The sequence below is a fragment of the Prionailurus viverrinus genome, chromosome A1, assembly GCF_022837055.1.
Source record: "Prionailurus viverrinus isolate Anna chromosome A1, UM_Priviv_1.0, whole genome shotgun sequence".
Lineage (NCBI taxonomy): Eukaryota > Metazoa > Chordata > Mammalia > Carnivora > Felidae > Prionailurus > Prionailurus viverrinus.
Genome location: NC_062561.1, coordinates 15,791,299 through 15,808,049, shown reverse-complemented (window position 1 = coordinate 15,808,049; position 16,751 = coordinate 15,791,299). Strand labels below are relative to the sequence as shown.

At 34.2% G+C, this 16,751-nt stretch overlaps 1 protein-coding gene across 20 annotated transcripts in view; it reads left to right on the top strand.

Annotated features, from left to right (window-relative positions):
* The window catches only part of SUPT20H (SPT20 homolog, SAGA complex component), a 43,722-nt gene that overhangs the window by 19,827 nt on the left and 7,144 nt on the right, over nucleotides 1–16,751 (top strand). For 14 of the 20 annotated variants that reach the window (XM_047852203.1, XM_047852113.1, XM_047852123.1 and 11 more), the window contains 13 exons: nucleotides 776–932; nucleotides 1,024–1,080; nucleotides 4,315–4,386; nucleotides 4,903–5,060; nucleotides 6,266–6,292; nucleotides 6,856–6,888; nucleotides 7,469–7,586; nucleotides 8,127–8,229; nucleotides 8,373–8,531; nucleotides 10,236–10,542; nucleotides 11,042–11,196; nucleotides 13,796–13,851; nucleotides 16,441–16,578. In XM_047852203.1, the coding sequence (XP_047708159.1) occupies nucleotides 776–932; nucleotides 1,024–1,080; nucleotides 4,315–4,386; nucleotides 4,903–5,060; nucleotides 6,266–6,292; nucleotides 6,856–6,888; nucleotides 7,469–7,586; nucleotides 8,127–8,229; nucleotides 8,373–8,531; nucleotides 10,236–10,542; nucleotides 11,042–11,196; nucleotides 13,796–13,851; nucleotides 16,441–16,578 (1,540 nt within the window). The remainder of the gene's footprint in view (nucleotides 1–775; nucleotides 933–1,023; nucleotides 1,081–4,314; nucleotides 4,387–4,902; nucleotides 5,061–6,265; nucleotides 6,293–6,855; nucleotides 6,889–7,468; nucleotides 7,587–8,126; nucleotides 8,230–8,372; nucleotides 8,532–10,235; nucleotides 10,543–11,041; nucleotides 11,197–13,795; nucleotides 13,852–16,440; nucleotides 16,579–16,751) is intronic. The other 6 variants (XM_047852251.1, XM_047852238.1, XM_047852244.1 and 3 more) reach the window with 3 other exon arrangements.

Here is a 16,751-nt window from a genome sequence, read left to right as displayed (position 1 = left end):
AGTTCTCTAAAGTCTCCTTGTATCTTCACATCTCCATGCCCCACTGCCAAATTTTAAAGTCGGCATTATCTTGACTTCGTAGTAAATTTCTATTTGATCTTCCTGCTACCACCTTTGCTCCCTTTTGGTCCGTTTGCCACATAAGCAAATTGGAATAATCTTTTAAAAACTTCAAAGCAGATTATGCCACCACTTGCTTAAATTTCCATAAAAGCGTCCGATTGTACTTCACATTAAATCTAAACACATTACCATTGATCTGCAAGACCCCTGCTTCACTCTCTGACCTCATCTATTATGTGTACCCTCATGCTCTAATCATACCTATTTCTGTTTTTAAAACAAAGTAAGTTTTTAATTTTTTTTTTTTTAATTTTCTGTTTCAAATACTCATTCCCTGATCTTACCGTATCTGGTTCTTTCTTGCCATTTATGTCTCAGCTCACAGATCATTTCTTCAAAGAGTCTAGTCCTTCCTTTCTCTTACCTGCTGCGCTATCACTGACTCACTGCAGTATCCCGTCTTCTTTTTTTTCTTTTTTTTTCCCCCCTCATGACCAGTGCTCTCTGAAATTATCTGTTTAATTGTGAATGTCTTTTTCCTCTGGACTATCAGCTCCATGGTAGCAGGAATTTTGTCTTGTTCATTTTTATTTTGCCAGTGCCTGGGACTGTTTGATAAGTGATAGTGGTGATTTAATTATATTTTAATGCTTACTGATTTAAACCCAGATTTATTCTGAGTTTCTTTTATTTTCAACTCTTTATATTTCAGGTGTTTCAAGAGGTATTCCAGGTCGTCTCTGAATCGGCAGCAGGATCTCTCTCATTGTCCACCTCCGCCTCAGCTAAAATTACTTGATTTCTTACAAAAAAGGAAGGAAAGAAAAGCAGGTCAACATTATGACCTCAAGATTTCTAAAGCAGGAAATGTAAGTGTGTTTTTTAAATGAAGCTTAATATTTCAAAAACCTTGCTCATTTTGAATTTTTCAGCATTTTAATACTGTTTTTAATTTTTCAGTGTGTAGATATGTGGAAACGGAGTCCCTGTAATTTGGCCATACCTTCCGAAGTGGATGTAAGTCAGTTCATGAATTGCATTTATTTTCATACAAGATTCTTAAGTTTAATAGCAATTGATACTTTGGAAAAACAAAGACTCTTACTTGTTTTAAAAACAAAATAATGATTTTTTTAACCAATTGTTCGTTTTTAGAATATTTTAGAATATTTCACGTTAACGTGTAAGAATGTAGCCCCTTAATACGTTCTGTGTATTGCTGTAGAAGGCCTGTGTTTAGGAATAACAACCAAAGAATTTTGAACCATGGGAAAAGCGCAATAATATGCATTTAATATGTCCTTTTTCATAATACTTCATTATAATTTCCTGATAATGCTCCTTTTCTCAAATTGGTTAAATTTAAAAATTAATATTGGAGAAGTGGTCAAATTAGGAACTTTGGATGGTGTTCTCTACTGATCCATAATAACCATGAACTATTAATGGTAAAAAACATGAAAAAGATCTTTTGATGACTGGTCTCATATTTTTCACTTTCCTATTTCTCCTGTGTTACTTTTTGTTATTCACTCAATTTTACAATTGGTTAGTTATTTTATTTTTTATTTTTTATTTTTATTTTTCTAATTGAATTGAATTTTATTTTTTAAACTTACATCCAAGTTAGCATATAGTGTAACACTGATTTCAGGGGTAGATTCCTTAATGCCCCTTACCCATTTAGCCCATCCGCCCTCCCACAATCCCTCCAGTAATCCTGTGTTTGTTCTCTATATTTAAGAGTGTCTTATGTTTCATTCCTCTCCCTGTTTTTATATTTTGCTTCCTTTCCCTTGTGTTCATCTGTTCTGTGTCTTTAAAGTCCTCATATGAGTGAAGTCATATGATATTTGTCTTTTTCTAATATCGCTTAGCATAATACCCTCTAGTTCCGTCCACATAGTTGCAAATGGCAAGATTTCATTTTTTTTGTTTGTTTGCTGAGTAATACTCCATTGTGTATATATACCACATTTTCTTTATTCAGTCATCCATCGATGGACATTTGGGCTCTTTCCATAGTTTGACTATTGTTGATAGTGCTGCTATACACATTGGGGTGCATGTGTCCCTTCAAAACAGCATACCTGTATCCCTTGGATAAATACCTAGTAGTGCAATTGCTGGATTGTAGGGTAGTTCTATTTTTAATTTTTTGAGGAACCTCTATACTGTTTTTCAGAGTGGCTGCACCAGCTAGCATTCCCACCAACAATGCAAAAGAGATTCTCTTCACATCCTCGCCAATGTCTGTTGTTGTCTGAGTTGTTAATGTTAGCCATTCTGACAGGTGTGAGGTGGTATCTCATTGTGGTTTTGATTTATATTTCCCTGATGATGAGTGATGTTGAGCATTTTTTCATGTGTCAGTTGGCCATCTGGATGTCTTCTTTGGAGAACTGTCTGTTCATGTCTTTTGCCCATTTCTTCACTGGATTATTTGTTTTTTTGGGGTTGAGTTTCATAAGTTCTTTATAGATTTTGGGTACTAACCCTTTATCTGATATGTCATTTGCAAATATCTTCTCTCATTCCATCGGTTGCCTTTTAATTTTGCTGATTGTTTCCTTTGCTGTGCAGAAGCTTTTTATTTTGATGAGGTCCCAGTAGTTCACTTTTGTTTTTGTTTCCCTTGCCTCCGGAGACGTGTTGAGTAAGAAGTTGCTGTGGCCACGATGAAAGAGGTTTTTGCCTGCTTTCTCCTCAAGAATTCTGATGGCTTCTTGTCTTACATTTAGGTTTTTCATCCATTTTGAGTTTATTTTTGTGTATGGTGTAAGAAAGTGGTCCAGGTTCATTCTTCTGCATGTTGCTGTCCAGTTTTCCCAGCACCACTTGCTGAAGAGACTATCTTTACTCCATTGGATATTCTTTCCTGCTTTGTCAAGGATTAGTTGGCCATGTGTTTGTGGGTCCATATCTGGGTTCTCTATTCTGTTCCATTGATCTGAATGTCTATTCTTGGGTCAGTACCATACTCTCTTGATGATTACAGCTTCGTAATACAGTTTGAAGCCCAGGATTGTGATGCCTCCTGCTTTGGTTTGCTTTTTCAAGGTTGCTTTGGCTATTCAGGGTCTTTTCTGGTTCCACAATTGGTTAGTTATTTTAATAGGTGTTTATTTGTCTTCTGTATCCTTCATAGGCTGGCACATGTACTATTGTTATATTTTTTAGATTAGAAGAAAAATTTGTGAAAAACACAAAACCAAAGCCATCAGAATTGCACTATATACAACTCAAGGGAATAAGCCATGTTATTTTTCGATAACTTCTGTGTTTTCTGACGGAATGCTGCTTGAGAAGAGATGTTAGTGTAAATCCCAAAAGGTGGAATTTAGCTTTGAAGGGTAGATTGGATATCTAAAGCAGTGCTTCTCAAACTTTAATATACATGCTAGTCACCTGGCTTGCTTGTTAAAATGCAGATTTTAATTCAGCAGGTATGGGCTAGCGCCTGAGATGCTGCAGTTTTGCCAGGCTCCCAAGTTGCATGATAACTGGGGTCCACAGCCTACTTTGAGTAACAAAACCCTAATACAAAGTTTTTCAGTCAGAATCCATCAGAAGACTCATCTAGAATACCAGTGAAATATAGATTTCAGGCTCTACTTCAGACTTTCCAGTGGAGTCAGGTCTTCAGGGGAAGGACATGGAAATCTGAAATTTTACCAAGTGCCCAGGGGAGTCTGATTTACTCTTAAGATCATGGTTGCCAGTAAAATGAGTATATTTGATTCACACAGACTAGTAGGAGATAATACAGAATATATGGTCATTATCTGACTAGAAAATGGAAAAGGTTCACAAAAATCTTACCAACTTTAATACATAACTTCCCTAGTCTTCCTCCAGTGTTGTCCCCACTGTTACATGACAACTCCTGTTTCCTTCAAGTCCATCAAAGGAAAAGATCCTGGTCCTGATCTCTCTGACATTCCAACTTTGCTAAAGGATGACTGTGATACCAATTTATGGAATAAAAAGAAGAGGCACTGTCCAAAAAAGCAGCTGTGTTTGTTACACCTATTTAATGACAAAAGAGATTCTGATTTTTTTTTGTTTTTAAAACCAGTTGGTCAAGCTTAACGAATCAGGAGAGTTTTGAACCAAGCATAAATAGTTGGTGATATTAGCGAGTCAGGAATTTTTGTGCTTGAAACTATATTGTTGAGTTACTTAGGTTTTTCTCTTTTCGTCACAATACTGATTCCATTACATCTGCTGTCTATCGATTTGATTGTTTAGGTGGAGAAATACGCTAAAGTGGAAAAGTCCATCAAATCTGATGACTCACAACCAACAGTCTGGCCAGCCCATGTAAGTAATCACTACAGCAGTCTCCTTTCTAATAAAGCAGTTTCTAATCTGGGATCTGAATTTATTAAACATGAAGTGCGCAGGATTTTTTTTTTTTAATTTAAAGGACGTATTGGGGGTTTAGTGAATTAAAGGAAAAAACAGGTGTTTTGTTTTTCATAAAGTATGGTTTCCATTATAAAGGGCAATTTTAATGTAATACTGCATTTTTACTTCTCTTTTGGTTGCATAATGAAGTTTTATCTTTTTAGTATTTAGTATTTGCATTCGTATGTCCATATGAAATTCTGCTATATTTCACTTGGGCTTGGTTAACTATTTGGAACTCTTCATTCTTAAAGTGCTATGTAAAAAAGAGTCCTAGTCTTTATTCTCTCAGAAGTGTTAAACAGGTCTATAACCAAAATGCTGTGTCTTCTTATTGCCCAATACAAGTTAATATGTCATTTATTTTGTTAATTTTGATTATGTATTTACTGAAGAAGGTGCTTATCTGGGGTGTTCTGTCTTTTTCAGGATGTAAAAGATGATTATGTATTTGAATGTGAAGCTGGCAATCAGTATCAGAAAACAAAGCTGACCATTTTGCAGTCACTTGGTGATCCACTTTACTATGGCAAAATACAGCCATGTAAAGAAGATGAAGAAAATGACAGCCAGATGTCTCCATCCCAGTGAGTTCTGTTAAATACATGTAATTGACAAAATTAGGCATCAGAATTTACTCAGCAACTACTGATGAACCATTAATGAATAAAAGTTTCCCTTTGAGGATTCATTTGTTAGTTAAGTACTCCAGTTAGATTTGTGAGTGGTCATAAGTAAACCTAAATTACAGTTACCATGTTGTCCAAGAGTTATTTAAAATAATAATGATATATTTTTAAAAATCTGTGGTATAAATATTTTCATACTTGCTTTGAACGGTATGCCATTGATACCCCTCTTACTCATTATGACTTCTTCCTGGGAGCATGAAGTTTTTCCAAGAAGTAGTTTGTTTAAGTAGGAAGCAAGTTCACTATAAATGATGAAGCTATTAAAGATACTTGGTATTGTGGTACTGCATGTAAGGACAAAGACTCTGCGCTTAATGTAGTTATTGGCTCTAGAAATCTCTATATTTATATTAATTTGATGTATATATCTAGTGTTTATGTGTCTGTACATACATGTACATATATATATTTGATTTTCCAAAACTTACGGACTACATATATTTAGTACAAGCTAATAGTAGTTAGTTTTGTTTTTATTGTTAGTTTATTAGTTTTTCAATGAAGTTGATGCTGTTTTGAATAGAAGAAACTACAAAGAAGAGGAGCTCAACAGAAAAAAAAGCAGGGGCCAGGCCTATGTTAAATTGTTTATAAAGTCTTTGCTTTTAACACAAGACACTAATTGAAACTATAACAGAAAGATGAATTATAAAGAACAACCTCACCAGTATCTAAATAAAAGTCAATGGTAAGAAATAGTTTGTTACGGAATCGTTAGGTAATTTTTCACATTAGCAGTTTCTTTTGTTGAATACTATGTAGAAAGGTCACATGTTTTGATTACCTGTATTTTAAAAAATCTTCCCCTTAAAGACATACATTGGTCATTTTAAATTACTAACTTTTCTCAAACACAAGAAAATAATAGATACTCTTTTTTTCAATTAAAAAAAAAAAATCAGTTCAAAACCCAACTGATTAAATCTAACAAGAATTGAATTTTTTGCCTTTATGTCAGGGAGTTGCTGCAAAAATGCTGCATGATTTATTACTTCCAGTCATTCCTCCATATTCATAAATTACTTGAGTTAATAACTATGAAATTAAAGTTTGAGCTGCATTAACCAAGTTTTTTCTTTTTTTTACATTTTATATTTCAGCTCCTCCACAGATGACCATTCAAATTGGTAATTAAAAAATAAACAAACTCACTACTTTAATCTGTTAAGAAATCATATAAATGTCAAATTTTTTAAAAGGATTTGGTAAAGACATTTTATTGAATTGGCAATAAACTACCTTCCTTGTCTAAAATCTCTTCTAAGATCTGCTCTGTAGACATTAATAATGACGAAATCAAAGGTTAAAGTGAGAGGAAGGCCAGAGGCCTTGCACACAGCAGTCCAGTGAATTGTACTGTAGGGCAGACACTTGCAAGGATGTATAGTATTTGGTAACTTTCAGCCCAGATTTTGTTTTGACACATAAGTTTTGTGCAAAACTACATCTCCCTTAAATTAAATCAACCAAATTATTCACAGGATTATTTTCTAATGCATGCAAAACTTGGTCATTGCTTCATAAGTTTAAATGTATTTAAAAAATATTTTTTTTTTTTTGGAATATCTCAGTAGATTTGACTCCTTTTATAAAACTACAATCACTAAAATATGGAAGCCTTCAAAAGTAATCCCAGGGCTCTTTAACACTACTCTTAACCTAATACTTTTCTCTTTCTTAAACATTTCAGGTTTATTATTGGATCAAAGACTGACGCTGAGAGGTAAAAATATTTGATTTGTGTCTTTATCTCTAATCTGGATGGATATGAAAAACTTCATTTTTATAGGATAAGGAAGTACTCCGCTAGGAGTCACAACTTTTTTGTTATACCTTAGCTATTACTAGGATTTTTTTTATAGAATTAGGAAAAAAAGGATTTTGTTTAATTAATGTTTAAAAGAATAATGTTTAAAATACAGTTTATTTTAAATAAGTAAATACATATCTGTAGTAGCTAAGGAAGAGAATTCCTAAAATAGTACTTTAATTAGAATGTGGGTAAAAGGTAATGGGTAATTTCTTTGTCTGCTTATTGGTTAAGTAATCTGTGCAATATCTGTATTAAAAGGAAGATGTGTATGTTTATGTTTCAATTGTTAATTAGCAAAATGTTTTGAGCATTAGCTTGTCATTGAAAAGATTAAAAGAATATACTTCTGACATGCAGTTAAATTGTCTAATTTGAGGTTTTTGTGTTAATTTTGATGGAAATTCTTTTATTAGTAGTTATTATTTATTGCCTACAAATTTATGTTTAAAACAGTTAACTAATCCTTACTTGTTTACTCCTGATATTCCAGGGTAGTCAATCAGTACCAGGAGTTGGTCCAGAATGAAGCCAAATGTCCAGTCAAAATGTCACACAGTTCCAGTGGCTCAGCCAGCTTAAGTCAGCTTTCTCCAGGGAAAGAAACAGAAGTGTGTTTGGTTACTTTTATGCACCTAATTTTTTGCACTGCTACTTTTTTGTGCCTAATCGTTAATCAAGGAATATAAGAAATGTTAAGGACTATTTTTTGAGGGATGGGGGTATTATTTACTATGTAACTTTATATAATGGAAATTTTCAAATATACACAAAAGTAGAGAGAAAAGTATAATGAACACCTGTGTATACTAATCACCCGGCCTCAACAATTATTATTTTCCTGAAAAAGATTTAAGAATGGAAGCTTTGCCTTCAGTATACCTTTCTGCCCTTCTCCCTCAAAGTCTTTGTCTCCACCTACTTAGAAATCTTTCCTTCATCCTGTATGTATACTGTAATTTATCTCATGGATAGCCTTATGCAAAATTATATTTTTTTGTAATGCTTATAATACCCAACCTATAACACTAAGCGTACTTTGCAGAGTTTTAAATTGTGTGTTCTCATATAGAAGCTGTGGTGGGATTAGTTTATGAATTTCTGATTTGAACTTAATTTTAACAAGTATATTTAATGTCCCTGTTTCTCAGCAGCCCGAGACTGTGTCAGTTCAGTCTTCAGTTTTGGGGAAGGGAGTAAAACACCGACCTCCACCCATCAAACTCCCCTCAAGCTCAGGAAATAGTTCTTCAGGTATCACATTCTTTACTTTTCTCTCATCTTGAGTAAGAAACGTCATACAGTCATTACCTATTTTTTAAACTTTACTCATATTTTGACATAACGCACAGAATTTTGAATTATAAGTGTGGAAAATAACTTTTGTATTCTTCTAGGTAACTATTTTACACCGCAACAGGCCAGCAGCTTTCTTAAATCTCCAACTCCTCCTCCTGCTTCCAAGCCACCAAGTCTTTCTCGGAAGTCATCTGTCGATCTCAATCAAGTCAGCATGCTTTCTCCAGCTGCCTTGTCACCTGCCAGTTCATCACAAAGTGAGTTATAACTTAAATACTTCATTAGCTTTTTGCATTAGCGTTTCTTAAAAGTTATTTTTTTTTGACCAGTAAAATACTGAAATCTGAATGTACTATGTACCCAAAATGTATAAGTTTTTAGAAGCTTCAGGCAGATCTCTTGTTGATTGTATGTATTATGTGTTTATTGTAATTGTATTTGTTTTTCTGTATCTATGTATGCACTGTGTGTATACCTTACAGAGTTGCAACCTACACATCTCCTTAAAAAAAATCTGTTAAATGTGGCAATAAGATTCCAAAATATTTTTTATTCCAGTGTACCCTAGCATCATGTTACATTTTATGTAAACTATGTAGCTGATATGGAAAAAAATGTCATAAGAGTTGTTGCTGCAGTCCTATCTTTGTATATGTAAAAAACCAACTAGTTCCAAGGTGGTGATAAAATAAACTGAAAACCGATTTTTCAAAAACACTCCTACACTCTTAAAAATTGTAATCAGTTACTAAAATGTGGTAATGATCATAAAGCATTATTCTGAAAATATTAAAATGTAATTTTTACTACTGAATACTTTTTTTTTTAACATCAAGAATTATGCAAGAATTCTAGCATTCAGTTGGGAGAATTTCTTCATATTAGAGATTTCTGAGATATTTAGGTACCAATTTGCAAAAAAGCATTCCAGTTTTTTAGATTTTTTTGTAGATAACTAAAGTGTGCTGAAAGTTTTAATACACTGCACAGTGATAGGGTAGTCTTCGCCTTAGATATAAACATCTTCATCTTGATAGCTCAAAAGGTGTAATTTTTCTGCCTTCTTGTTTTGCACAAAGAAAAATTTATAAATTTCCTGGAAGTCTTATTCACACTTCTTATGTTGTGGGTATGGATTATGTTAATCTACTGCACACAGTTGTTACTTTAAGTAAGGGTTGAGTGACAGCTTCTGGACATTCACATTTCTTTCCTTTCTTTCTGCAGGACATGAAAGCTAAAAAAGAAAACACCTCAAGAGCTTTTGGTTTTATTTTTTTGGTTTTTGTTTTTTGTTTTTGTTTTTTTTTAAAAAGTTGATAAACTGTGCATACTTCATTCACAACAGATTTTCTATACATTCTTACATTTAAACAGAAGTACACAGTTACTGTTAAAGATGCAGTATTATCTATCAAATATTTGCTTTTATAACTGTGTTTTGTAAATTTGTTTGTCAGGATAAACTTGATGTGTTAGGAATTAAACATGTATATTTAGGTGCCAAATATGATTGTTAACCATATGTAATTTATTAAATATGTTCAGAGTTTATCTCAGACTGTTACAGAAAATAAGCAATATTTTTAAAATGAAGTTCTAAATTAGTGAAATCGTAAATAACAAAAAATAATTTGAATTCCTCTTAAACTTTTTAGGCCAAAGGTAGCATGTAGGAAATTAACTTTCAAATGGGTATTGTGGTAGAATACAAATGTATATTTTTACTGTTACTGTAATAGCATCTTTGATGGAATTGCTAGGTGATATACTGCATCCTTAATTGTAATTGAGTGTAGCAACACTCATGTATCATGTGTAGAAATTAACACTTGCAGTTAACTGCTTAAAAAAAAACTGGAACAAATTGTCAGTGCTAAGTAAGATTCCATTAACCTTATTTTAAAAAAGGACTGGCCATTTATAACAAACTAGCAATTTTTATTTTTCTCAATGAGCAGGATCTGGAACTCCTAAGCCATCTACTCCTACACCAACCCCTTCATCGACCCCACACCCTCCTGATGCTCAGAGCTCAACTCCTATTACCCCTTCAGCCACCCCTACTCCCCAAGATTCAGGCTTCACCCCTCAGCCCACTTTGTTAACTCAGTTTGCTCAGCAGCAAAGGTCTCTGAGCCAGGCAATGCCTGTAACGACCATTCCTCTTTCCACCATGGTAACATCCATAACTACAGGAACCACGGCCACCCAGGTCATGGCAAACTCTGCTGGACTTAACTTCATCAATGTAGTGGGCTCTGTTTGGTAAGTTTGCACTGATGCTCTGAATTTTTTTTTTAAAGATACTGTCACTGATCCAAATAAATTCTTGTGAAATTAATAACAAATTGCATATATCTGTAACTGAAAAACAGTTTCAATTTGAGTAGAAGCTATCTCAACAAGAATGTTTTTATTTTAGGTAATGCATGTATTAGTGCACTAACATGATACTACTTCGTATTGACCGCAGCATAGATTATCCTGTTTATTCTCAGTGTTACCACCTTTTAATCCCTTAATTAATGTTTTACGCTTCCAAATTATATCTTAAACCTTGGTAAATATACGGTGCTTAGTTTTTAGATAATCTTACTGTCACTGTCTACCATAAAAATGAAACTGAGCCCCAAAGCTGATGTTTAAGACCAGAAGTAGCTACTTGTGTTTGTTTAGTAGTTTGTTTTTTAATCCAAAGAATTACTGTGTAGTTGAGTTTTTCTTTTGTAGTGCAAGTTTAATGCTTTGTCTTATTCTCCCACAGTGGAGCCCAGGCTTTGATGAGTGGTTCAAACCCTATGCTGGGCTGTAACACTGGTGCCATAACTCCTGCAGGAATAAACCTGAGTGGCCTTCTACCCTCAGGAGGTCTGCTACCAAATGCATTGCCCGGTGCAATGCAGGCAGCTTCTCAAGCAGGTCAGAATATTGGAAATAATAACCTAAAAAAATTAAAGTATATGCTAATATAAAAATGTCATTATAAGCATATTGTATACACTTAATGTGCTTATTTCTTGAAGCATTATGTCGCAGATATTTCATTTTAAAAGCCCTTGAAGTTCTGATATTTGAATTAAAAACCATTTAACAATTCTGTGAAAAAACATGGTAAGTTTCTACAAACTCGATCTGCCTTCCAAACATAATAAATTAACCGGTTGCCTTATTGTCAGTGTAGTCCTATTCCAGGTAAAAGAAATACACTTTGCAAATTAGGTTGCGTGAGAAAGGCAACAGGGAATGGCAATAAAAAGCCCAGCTTCTGGAGCCAGACTGCCTGAGTTTGAATTGCAGTTGTGCAGTTTACTAACAGTGTAATCATGGGAAAGTCACCTCACTTTCCTTCTTAATAAAATGGGGAATAATTATTAATGCCTTGCCTCAGACTTGTGAAGATTAAATGAGTCGATACAGATGATGGACTTAAACTGCCTGAAACACATAAGCATTCAAAAATATTTTTTGTCCTCATTATACTTAGTAATAGTTTTATGTCAGCAGTAGTTATTGCTATTAAATGTCCTGGGAAACAGTTGTAACGACTTATAGTATTTTTTTTTTAATTTTGAAATTACTTAATTTTGAGAGGGAGAGAACGTGCAGGGGTGCAAGTTGGGGAGGGGTGAGGGGAGAAGGGGTGGGCAGCATCCAAAGGTGGCTCTGCGCTGACAGCAGTGAGCTCGAGGCGGGGCTCAAACTCATGAACCATGAGATCATGACCTGAGCCAAAGTAGGACGCTCAACTGAGCCACCCAGGTGTCCCAAGTACTAATTTTTAGTGCTGTTTAAAAGGACATGTTGTAGTATCTTGGAACAATCCAGTTTATTACTGCTGACAAAAAATTTAGCAGGAAAAACAAACTTAAGAAAATTTTATTCTGAGTTGAGAAGTCAAACCCAAAGAATGTAAACAAGGTGACACGTACTGCTCTGATTTCCTAATTCTAGCTGGTGATTTCATTTTAGTGTTCATAAATGTTTCTTTAGTGGCAGAAGCCCTGGAAATGGAATCAAATGTTGAAATTAGGATGTTTATATTTACATATACTTCTACCAATTAGTTACACGTGGCTCCAGATGTTAACCATGGGGCCTGAAAGAAGTCACTTGTCTCCCTCAGTTTCATTGCTCTAAAATGGGAGTAAAAATATCTAACTTCAGATGGTACTTAAGAGAAACTAATGAAGTGATCTGAAAGTGCCTTTGGTAAGCTATTAAGCATTATACAGAGGTGATCCACTTTTAAAAGAAGTTATGTCCTATCTTTTCATGAGAATCTATAGTATATCAATACTGTAATATTTTAGAGTGATTATGCACCTTCATTTTCTTATACAAGGCTTTGATACTATTGCCTGTGAATGTCCTGCCTCATGTCTTTTTTTAATGCAATTGTCTGCTTTAGAGGACTAGATACATTTTAATGAGTGTTCAATTTGGTATATTTTGTTAGCAGAATGTACACATACTTTGAGAGCATATGTGGCCCACAAAGCCTACTGAAAAAGTTTGCCAATCCCTGCTTTATAATCTGCTCTGTGTTGCCTCACAGATTTTTGAGAATAAATTCAGAATAGCAGAACATTGTTTCCTGACTTTCAGTTTTGAGCCTTCTACACAAAATTCAGTGTTCTTTAACCTTATTAATATTACCATTTATACTTGAAAAAAAATAGCATTTGGGTTCTCAAAGATAGGATTATTACTGTATATGCGATACTTAGCATGAAAGAATTTAAATATATGTCAATACCTGAAATGTTTTTCTGTAACAGTGATAGTTTTATTACGCAATAGTTACTACTTTCTCCAGCCAAAAGTCAAAACAGTAATAAGGAAGTTATCATTTGTGAAACGATAGACTACAGAAATGCCTCGCTTTATTGCATTTTGCAGATACTGCATTTTCTTTTACAAATTGAAGGTTTGTGGCAACCCTGCATTAAGCAAAGCTGTTGATGCCATTTTTCCAACAGCATTTGTTCATTTCATACCTCTTGGTCACATTTTGGTAATTCTTGAAATATTTCAAGTCTTTTCATTATTAATTGCATTTGTTACAGTCATCTGCCATCAATATGACTCGTTGAAAGCTCGGCTGATATATTTTTCGCAAAATATTTTAATTAAGGTGTGCACCTTGTGTTTTTAGACACAGTGCTGTTGCCCACTTAATAGACTATAATATCAACATAACTTATATTCACTGGGAAATCAGAAAATTCATTTAACTTGATCTAATGCGGTATTTGCTATTGCAGTTTTACTTCCAGACTACTGCAGTGGTCTGGAATTGAACCCCCAATATCTCAGTTATGCCTATAAAATGTACATGTGGTGCTCCATAGTGATGAATTTTTTTGTTGTTTTCTAACATTTTGAAACTATAGAAAAAATAACCACATCTATGCAGAAAGTACTTAAAATGTTATATTCCTATACACTAACATATAAAATATTTTGAAGTGTTATAAAATTTTAATTCCCTGTTCTAACCATGAGTTTCATTTAACAGGTGTTCCATTTGGTTTAAAAAATACTTCAAATCTCAGGCCCTTAAATCTACTCCAGGTAAATGTGAAACACTTTTTGATTGAAGCTTACATACTTTATATCTTTTTTAATGATGTATGTCTGATCATATGAGCATTTGAAATTTTGAAGTCTGTTTGAAATCTTCTAAAGGTGTGGTTAATTGTTGTTCTTTTTGTATGATCACATGGAAAGTGTATAAGGAGAAAGAATCTGTATCCTGTATACCCTGCTCACTGGTTCCAGCACCCTGCCTAGTCAACTACCAAGGACTACACTTGCCTACAATAGCAGTAATCAATATACTTAGAAAATAATTCCTCTCTCAACAGACATTTTATGTGTACATTGTATGTATGACTGTTTGTTTGAAGAGAGATTTTAAAATAGCTATTTGTTCTTTCCTAAGTAGAATATGATTGTTTAGCACAGTGCCAGGCACTTAATAGTCATTCAGTAAATGTGTGTCTAATGATGAGGCGTTACTTACATGTTGTCAGTGTCAACATATAGATATTGAAAGTGGAGAATTCAGTACACATTGTGAACTTAGAATATTCTGGGTGTTACGCTAAGTACTTGAAGGATGAAGTCCAATATAAAGCTACCAGGTTGGAAAATCAATAGGATTATCTACAGAGAATTTTAGATTTAGATTCTAAATGTCTGGACACAAAATGGCGGAGTTTTGGATTATTGGGAAATAAGAGAACCAGACAAATCAACCCAACCTGGTATTCAGGAATAAGAAACAAATCAGGAAATGTATTTTAAGCCAAAACTTAAAAAAATGTTTCTTACACAAGATGCAGACAGTGTATTTACAGAATGTAATCACATTGGTTTATTTAGCCAGCTTTCCTGCCTGCATATTCCTTAATAGCACTAATAATAAGGAACAAGGCCACTTTATACGTTAATTATGTTTTGCTACATTTATTACCTGACATAGGAAGGAACAGTTGGCTTAGGCTACGTTCAAATTTCCAAATTTGTCTAACGATGAGCTGTACTGGGTTTAGAGATTTTGACTTACACTTTTTTTTTTTTTTTTTTTTACTATGCAGATCTAACAGTTCTATAGTTGGGTATTTATTTGCTCAGACTTTCTCATAAGGACTTCAGTGTGCTTACACAGTAGTCCCCCATTATCCACAGGAGATAATGTTTCAAGACCCCCAGTAGATCCCTAAAACATGGATAGTACCAAAACCCTGTATATATTGTTTTTTCTAATACATCGTACTGTTAATGTTAAAGATAAAACTGTCAGGTATTTTACCAACAAAATGGGTTTATTTGGGAATAACAGAAAATTGCTATTTGGGCCAAGCAAGCTATGACAAAACCATAGGCAAGTTCAACAGATGAAGGAGAGGAATGTTATTTTATGATGGAGGAGGAAGTTGGAAAGGGTTGTTTTGAATGAAGTCCAAATGAGAAAAGTTCAGGGTAATGACAGCTTCTCATTGGATGAGTTTCAGGGTGGTTGATTTCTTGTAGGAGATGTAGTATGCATCCCAGTAACTGTCACTGATAATTCTTTCCTGTTGAGGATTCTTTTGTTGGGGTCTTATAATTGACAATCTTCCTATAAATGACATTGAGCCTCCTAACTCTAGTTAGGCTTCCCTTTATTTTAACAGTTCCTACAATGAAGTTTAATTTATGAATTAGACACAGTAAGAGATTAACAGTAACTAATAGAACAGTTACAATAGTACAGCGTACTATTATGTAAATATGGTTCTTCTCTCAAAATATTTTATTGTACTGTACTCACCCTTCTTGTGATGTGAGATGATAAAATGCCTATGTGATAAGATGAAGGGAGGCGAATGACATAGGCATTGTGACATAGCATTAGGCCACTTTTGACCTGACCATATCAGGAGGCTCATCGGCTTGTGGACTACAGTTGACTGTAGTAACTAAAACCGGGGAAAGCAAAACCATGCATAAACGGGGACTACTATAACTTAAACCCCTATAGAATAAATGGAAAAACCATTTGTTTCCTGATGCATTTGGAAACCATAGTTTTAATTTTTAACATGGAGTTTTCTGGGTGCTTTAACAAGTGCTTTGGGGTGTTTGGTTTGGTTTGTTTTTTGGAGTATTATAGATAATGTAATGACAGCAACGAGTAGTACCTCCAAACTAAAAATATGGGTATCTAATGCACTTCCTTTGCAGCTTTGAAATTCCTTACTGTGTTACATAAGAATCCATGCATGCTGGGTTTTCATAAAGCTAGGACAAATTAAAGAAGTTTTCTTAATGTGTGTCTCTGATCATCACTAGTTTCCTTTATACTTTGTAGTCATTTGATGCTGTTTTATATTGTTGTGTAAGAAGAGTTCAATGTATATTTGGATAGCTAACTATTAACCTGAAGCAGATAAATACATGTTTGAGATTACTTACATATTTGAGAGCCCAAAGCCGTAGCACTTAGAAATTTTTAGATTTTCTTTAAAGGCAGGGATATTGGTTTGGTTTGGTTTTTGTTCACCTGTTTTCTTCAATCAGAGAAAAATGCCTGATACATAGTGAATGTTCCAAAGTATGTATGGAATAAAGAAATTTAAATAATATGAAATCAGCTAATTAGTTCTTCTTCAATAGCTTCCAGGTGGTTCACTCATTTTTAACACTCTGCAGCAGCAGCAACAGCAGCTTTCTCAGTTTACGCCACAGCAGCCTCAGCAGCCCCAGCAGCCCCAGCAGCCCACCACTTCCAGTCCTCAGCAGCCAGGAGAGCAGGTATGTACTTCCTAGCCCTCCGTTGGCTTTGTCTTACAGAACTGCCAACTTTTTTTTTTTTTTTTTTTTTTTTTTTGGTATATTTCAGGCATATTTGATGTGCTTTTAGTTCAAACAAACAGTTCTTACTCTGCTTTTCTTTATTAGCAGTACTAGTGATGAGTTACTGGGTG